Genomic DNA, 8,025 nt, shown 5'->3' with positions numbered 1-8,025 from the left:
ATGTGAATCTCTAATTATAGGCCGTGTTTGAGATTTTCTAGATGAAATGATCAGCGTCAGATATGACACCAGTCTTGGGGTGGGGCAAGGGGACATGCTGTTCCCATACAAAGCCCAATTGTTAATTGCTTCTTTGGCATTGAGCTATTTAGGAAAAAAAAAAAAAAACACCCTTTTGGTGTTTAATTTTAAAAGTAAATGTGGCAGAAAGAACAGTGTGTTGTCGGGAAGGACCTGTGATCTGCAGGTGAACTAGCTGGTGTTTCTCAAGTCTTGGGTGGCTTTATCTAGCAAATTGAGGGCATGAAACCAAATTTTCGCTGTCCACTTAAAAAAAGTCAATTCTTGGGTTGATGAGGTGTTCAGCAGGAAAAGCGCCTGCTGCCCAGCCTAACGGCCTGAGTGTGGTCTCCAGGACCACACTGCCCAGCCTAACGGCCTGAGTGTGGTCTCCAGGACCACACTGCCCAGCCTAACGGCCTGAGTGTGGTCTCCAGGACCACACTGCCCAGCCTAACGGCCTGAGTGTGGTCTCCAGGACCACACTGCCCAGCCTAACGGCCTGAGTGTGGTCTCCAGGACCACACTGGGGAAGGAACGAGCTGACTCCCGTGCTGTCTTCTGACTTCCACATATGAACCACGGTGTACATGTGCCACACATTAAAGACAATTTAAATGTAAATTCCTACAGCTTTTACCAAACGTCCTTTCTGACTCTGGTAAACATAAACTTCTTTCACATCTAGACAACTGTACTTCACAGTAGCCCTGCTATAATTTCAGTTTAACTTTGTTTACTTTGGGTGTTTTGTTTTGTTTTGTTTTGGTGGGTGTAGCTAGAGTTTTCCTGCCTGGCCCACAGTCAGGACAAATCTCTCTCACCTGCCAGTCCCACAGCCACTCAGACCCGACCAAGTAAACACAGAGACTTATATTGGTTACAAACTGTATGGCCGTGGCAGGCTTCTTGCTAACTGTTCTTACAGTTTAAATTAATTCATTTCCATAAACCTATCCCTTGCCACATGGCTCGTGGCTTACCAGGATCTTCACATGCAGCTTGTCATGGTGGCGGCTGGCAGTGTCTCTCTGACTCAGCCTTCCACTTCCCAGCTTTATTCTCCTCCTTGCCCCGCCTATACTTCTTGCCTAGCCAATGGCCAATCAGTGTTTTATTGATTAATCAGCAACACATTTGCCATACATCCCACAGCAGGTGGGGGGTGCGTTGAGACAGGATTTCTTTCTTTCTTTCTTTCTTTTTAAGATTTATTTATTTATTATGTATACAGCATGTATGACTACAGGCCAGAAGAGGGCACCAGATCTCATTACAGATGGCTGTGAGCCACCATGTGGTTGCTGGGAATTGAACTCAGGATCTGTGGAAGAACAGTCAGTCTTCTTAACCTCTGAGCCATCTCTCCAGCCCGAAACAGGATTTCTTTGTGTACCCTTGTCTGTCTTGGAAATTGCTCTGTAAACCAGGCTGGTCTTGAACTCACAGAGATCCCCATGCCTCTGTTTCTCTGAGTGCTGAGATGGAAGGCATGTGCCACCACTTCCCCACAATATAATTTAAAATTTTTGTGGTGCCATCAAGAACCATACCTTGAGACTGGCTCAGTGCATAAAGAGTTTGCCATACAAGTGTGAAGAACTGAGTTCAAATCCCCAGAACCCACAAATATCCAGGGAAAATGGTTCGAATCTGTAATCACAGTGCTCCTATGAGATGGGAGGTGGAGACAGAAGGAAGCCCCGGAAGCTTGAAGGCCAACTAGTCTGGGTTATACAGCAGGAAAATAATGAGACTCTGACTGAGAAGACAGAAGATGAGGACTGACACCCAGGGTTGTCCACACACACACACACACACACACACACACACACACACACACACACATACACACACACCCCTTGGCTGAAGCATCTCTGTGGTTTGGCTATGTGAACAATACTTTTCTAGTTTCATTCTGAACTGATTTTTTTTTTTTTTTTTTTTGAGACAGGGTAGCCTTGGTTGTCCTGGAACTCACTCTGCAGACCAGGCTGGCCTCAAACTCATAGAGATCCACCTGCCACTGTCTCCCAAGTGCTGGGATTAAAGGCGGTGTGCCACCACCACCACCAGGCCTGAACTGGATCTTGCAGGAAGGCCCTGCATTTCCCAAATGCTTTGAGTTCTCCCTTTTCATATCACTATGTCTTGTTTAATTCTTGAGGATTGTGGGTCTGGAGTGTATAGCCACGGTGTGCCGGAACAGCAGCTATGAGCCCCTCCATGCTCCTGGGGGTTCACACTGTTGTGAGGGTGACCACAGAACCCCTGGGCTACACACCCAACTGGATCCTGAAGCAAAAATAGCAGAGACAGGCAGAACCAGGGGCCTGCTGGGGAGAAGGAAGTGTAGGGAGAAGTTACTATCTGGAACTTGAGCTGGCCCGATGCCTCAGTGGTTGAGAGTTCTTGCTTGCTCCTACAGAGAACCCCGGGCTTCGAGATGCTGGCAGAGCTCACCATCTGAGCCACATCCCAGACCAGTGTTGTAGTTTATCTTAATCCGACAGGGCCACAGACTCTCAGGAGAGGAGGGGAAGGGGAAGGGCCGAGGCTCTGCCTTATCAGTGTGAAACATGGCTCTGACCCCAGAAGGAACCAGAGATTGCTTGCTCTGAGCCGAATCTGAGTGGCCATGTCTTGCATGGGCCTGGGGAGATGTCTCAGTGGTTAGGAGTGCTGGCTGCTCTTCCAGAGGACCCAGGTTCAGTTCCCAGCACTCACATGGCCCCTGAAAACTGTCTGTAACTCCAGTTCCAGGGGATCTTACTCCCTCACACAGACATACATGCAAAACAGCAATGCACAGAAAATAAAAATATATTAAAATTTTTTTTGTAAAAAGTCTTCCACCATGGATGCCATTACACGAACAGTTTATAATCCCAGAAAGTCATAAGTGTAAGGCATTTTCCAAATACACTGGTAGAGATATCAGGTAGGTGGGTTACAGCAAAACGGGGAAATCTCTGCTGTAGTCTCCGATGCTATCTGAAGACATCCTTAACTTTGGGGTTGAAGGAAACTAGTGGTCAGCTAAAACTACATTCTGCAGGCTTTGGATGATAGCAGAGGGACAGCAGGTTAGATGGAGAAAGTGTGCAGTGAACATCTATCAAGGACACTGAAGGTAGCCCCAAGGTAATGGTGGTTTCTGAACCACACTGTTCTGACGCTCTGTAATCATGAGGTTCTCCTCAGTGAATCAACCCTGTGGAACCTTCAGCACCCGGGAGAACTTCAGGTCACAGCTTGAACTCTAAAGTATGGGGCTTGACCTCGGAGGCAGTCCGTGTTTCCCAGGGAAGCATGGGTATGTGATGACGGTCAAGGGCAGCCTGAGAACGCTCCTCTTCGAGGCATCCCTAGGTGGCCTTGCCGAGCCTCAACCACACCTGAGTTGTCTGTCACCTGAGTTATGAAGGCTGGGCTCCCACTACCCCAGCTTCTGGGCCCATGTCTTCCCCTGTCTGCCTCTGTGTGTGTTCGTAGGGGGGGGGGGGGTCACATGTGCTCACGCGCAGAGGTCAGAGGAAAATCTTGGATGTCGGTTTGACACAGCTGATCTGTAAGCTTTCCACTATCCCCCTGCCTGCTTCCCATCACAGCTGGACTTGCAGCTTTTTATGAGAGTCCTGGAATGTCTTACTGGCTAAGTCATCTATTCCCCCATCCCCTCCATTTGCCTTTACTCCCAAGCCTCTCTGGGGAGGAGAAGCCATTGTTTCTTACTCCATCCTGCAGCCTGTACTGTGTGGGTAAGTTCTCTGACATTCTGGGGTCCTACACCTGACTCACAGGATCCAGATCCCAGTAGAAGTGGCCAGACCCAAGACTGTATGAGCCCCAGGGAACCTGCAATTCTTCCTTACGTTCTTGAAAATTATGTATTTTTAAACATAGTTGGGTGGTGGTGGCATACTCCTTTAATCCCAGCACTTGGGAGGTAGAGGACCTCAAATCTGAGTTTGAGGCCAGTCTGGTCTACAGAGTAAGCTCCAGGGACAGGATAGCCAGGGCTACACAGAGATACCCTGTCTCAGAAAAAAAACAAAACAACAACAAAACATAATTGCAGGTATTTTTCTGCCTTATTAGTCTCTATATTCCTTTGGAAATATCGCTGAAAAAAATCATCTTCCAGGGATATCATAAAGTAGCTAGTCTCTACATGGGAGCAAATATTAAATAGTTTTTTTAAGCCCAGCAGTGGTGATGCACACCTTTAATCCCAGCACTTGGAAGGCAGAGGGAGGTGGATCTCTGTGAGTTCGAGGCCAGCCTGGTCTACAGAGTGAGTTCCTGGACAGCTAGAGCTATTACACTGAGAAACCCTGTTTGGAAAAACTGAAAAAATAAATAAAACTTTATCATAGTGGTTCATGTCTGTTATCCTAGCACTTAGGAGGTAGAGGCAGGAGGATCAGGAACTCAAACCCAGCCTTAATGGTGGAATGAGCCGAGGCCAACCTGGGCTACATGAGACCCTGTCTCAAACAATGAACACACAAAGAAAAAAACCAAAGTACTTTTTTCTGTCTCCCCGACAGGCCTCTCACTCTGTAGCCTTGGCTGGCCTGCAATGTGATGTAGACTAGGCTAGCCTCAAACTCACAGAGCTCCTCCCTAGTGCTGGGATTAAAGGCACAGCTTAAATATAATTTTTCTTTTAAAGAAAGAAAAAAATTACAGTTTCATAAGTCTAGTTTTTAATGACTATATTTGACACTTACATGCTTATATTTAATGTTAGTAAATAACTAAGCCAATTGTTGTATGCTCCCATTTCTAAAATTGGAGTACATATAATTTACCTTTTTTTTTCAGTGTTGATCAAACTCAGGGCCTCACATGTGTGAAGCAAGCAGTCTGTCATTGAGGGACACCCCCAGCCCTCAATCTCTTAAGTAGTGTATAATTTGATGTTTTTTTATATAGCCACAAGGAGATATATGGCTATGTAGGTACCACCACATTTCCTTTTCATCATTTCTTTAATTACAACTTCTTTTTTTTTTTTTTTTTGGGAGATGAGGATCGAACCCAGGGCCTTGCACTTGCTAGGCAAGCGCTCTACCACTGAGCTAAGTCCCCAACCCTCATCATTTCTTTAAATCTGCATGTGCGCACGCGCACGTGTATATGTGTGTGTGTGTGTGTGTGTGTGTGTGTGTGTGTGTGTGTGAACATGGAGGTCAGTGGACAGTCTTCAGGAGGACGTTATCTCTCCTCCCTGTGAGCCAATGTCTCTCCTGCTTCTCCACTGCACAGAGTAGTGCAGGTTACCGGCTCTGGAGCTTCCAGATGATTGTCCTCTCTGCCTCCTTCCCGTCTCCCCATAGGTTTGCTGGGATCACAAATGCTCACCACCATATCTGGCTTTTCATGTGGGTTCCAGAAATAGAACTTGAGTTCTCAGGCTTGCACGGCAAGTGTTTACCTGCTGAGACATCTCCCCAGCCTCTCCAGCGTGTTTTCTTTCTCTTCTCGGGCACCAGTGTCTCCACAATCTTTCCTCATTCCAGTTCCTGGTCACCATTTTTTAGACAAAGTTTAGGTAGCCCAGGCTGGCCTCAGACTCAGTATGTAGCTGAGATGATCTTGAACTTCTGATCCTCCTGCCTCTGCCTGCCAAAAGCTGGGATTGTAGGCCTGTGCTGTCTCGCAGCTCTAAAGTTTTAATATACCAGTTCGTTCGATGTATCTCTTCTAGGATCCTAAGCACTTCAAGTCTGAGAAGACAGGCCGGGGGCAGCTGAGAGAAGGCTGGCGGGATAGCCATCAACCCATCATGTGCTCCTACAAGCTGGTGACCGTCAAGTTCGAGGTGTGGGGCCTTCAGACCCGAGTGGAGCAGTTTGTGCACAAGGTGAGTGATCAGCCCAGGCCCTGGGGTTCGGACAAGGTCGCTGCATCATTGCCAAGTTGAACTGGTAGCAGGTACCTGTATCCAGAAAATGCTTTTCAGGTGGAGACTTATTTTCTATATGGGTGTAATTTCCTCCTACTGCTCAGTGGAGCAGTTTTATATGTGACCTCTTGTTCTGTGACCTCCGAATCTATTGGATGAGTCTATTTGGGAAGTGGGACTCACAGAATGTTCGGCTGGCTCTGGCAATCAGGCTAATCTACCTCTAGGTGGGGGCACTTGGCAAGAGCCCAGAGGGCTTATCTCCGGGCACAGCTGCCAGGGATAATTGTCCCTTGGGAGAACTTGCATACGTAGGCACCAAAAGTAGAAGAGGCCCCAACAGGCAGAACAAGAGCTCCAAGGGGGCCCATTAGGGAGCACACCTCAGCGCTCTGCTCTGCATTGTCCCCTTAAAGGATGATGAACAAGCTTGGAGCACAGATTCTTTTTAATTAATTTATTTGTTATTTTGTGTACATTGGTGTTTTGCTATGGGTGTCGGGTCCTCTGAAACTGGAATTACAGACAGTTGTGAGCTGCCACGTGGGTACTGGGAATTGAACCCAGGTCCTCTGGAAGAGCAACCAGTGCTCCTAACCACTGAGCCATCTCTCCAGCTCCCTGGAGCACAGACTTTTAACCATGCACTCACTTTGGTAAACAGATTAACTTTGGTGCAGGAACAGACTTGATGCTGGCACAAGTTTCCTTAGGGTCTCAAATACAACTCTTGTCCACGTGACTCTAAAATAATGGGACGTGAGATGCGGAGTAATGCCCTCTGTAACTGCTTTCATTTCCATGAGGATGAATAACCAGGCAGTGAAACGGCTCAGCGGTAAAGGCCCTTGCTGCCAAACCTGACAACCTGAGTTCAATCCCCAGGACCCACATGATGGAAGGAGAGAACCGATGCCCACAAGTTATCCTCTGACCTCCATACATGTGTTGAGGCTTGTGTGAGCATGTGTACATACAACAATGAATATATGTTATAAATTTTTAAACAGCTGGGCAGTGATGGCTCATGCCTTTAATCCCAGTACTTAGGAGGCAAAGGCAAGTGGATCTCTGACTTCGGGGCTAGCTTGGTCTACAGAGCAAGTTACAAGACAGTCAGGGCTACACAGAAAAATTATTTCTCAAAAAAGACCAAATAAATAAATGAGGTAAAAATAAAATCTGTTTTTTAAACAAATACGTAAGTGATTCCCAGTGTCACAGAGGCTGGGGTGTGGCCCTGTCGACAGACTGCTTGCCTGGTGCACATGCAGCTGTGTTACAGCCTCAGTACTGAGAAACCAGTCGTGGTGGTGCGCAGTTGGAATCCCAGCACTCTGAAGGTGGAAGCAGGGAGATCAGAAGTTCAAATTCATCCTCACTTGCATAGTGAGTTCAAGGCCATCCTGGGCTACAAGATGTTTATAAGCCCCTTCCCCCCCCCCCCACACACACACACAAAAAAAAAATACTTCAAGTGTTTTTCTCTATATTTTAGAAAAATTGGCTCTCTGTTTCTTTTCTAATGACTAACAAACAATAGTTTTCCAGAATTCCTTTCTCAATACTGTTGTTTTTCCTTCAGGCACTGGGTTTTTCTTATGTAGCTGAACCTGTCTGCAGACTGGGTCACGACAGTAGCAAGGTGGAGATCTTACTGTACTGCTGAGGCTGGCCTAAAGCTCCTCCTGCCTCAGTCTCCCCAGTAGCTGTGATTTACAGGTGTGCATCTAGCATCTGGCTATAAAGTTCCATTCCTGAAGTTAGAGCTGTGGAATCGATGGCCACCTCCTAGACCCTTCACTGCTCAGGCTGGCAGTAAGAGCAGGCTCTGTGATGGATCTGAGGGCCTTGTGATTTTCTTACCTGAAAAGCACGTAGTTCTCTGCTGGGCTCCATACACAGCCCACTAGCCAGAATAGGGAACAGGGTGAGGTGCAGAGTGGTCAAGTTCAGGGACTGCCCTCGTTGTGTTTCCATTGATGTGATAAAACATCCTGACAAAAGGAAACCTGGGCGAGAAAGGGTTTGTTTTTATGCTGGCTTACAAT

At 47.1% G+C, this 8,025-nt stretch overlaps 1 protein-coding gene across 1 annotated transcript in view; it reads left to right on the top strand.

The window, feature by feature from the left end:
* Positions 1-8,025, top strand: part of Pitpnc1 (phosphatidylinositol transfer protein cytoplasmic 1) — a 270,345-nt gene that overhangs the window by 242,856 nt on the left and 19,464 nt on the right. Inside the window, exon 7 of the mRNA XM_059272012.1 lies at positions 5,777-5,932. Within this exon, the coding sequence (XP_059127995.1) occupies positions 5,777-5,932 (156 nt within the window). The remainder of the gene's footprint in view (positions 1-5,776; positions 5,933-8,025) is intronic.

This window comes from Peromyscus eremicus, chromosome 8a (assembly GCF_949786415.1).
Source record: "Peromyscus eremicus chromosome 8a, PerEre_H2_v1, whole genome shotgun sequence".
In the NCBI taxonomy this organism is placed as follows: Eukaryota; Metazoa; Chordata; class Mammalia; order Rodentia; family Cricetidae; genus Peromyscus; species Peromyscus eremicus.
This window is presented reverse-complemented; position numbering and strand designations above follow the sequence as displayed.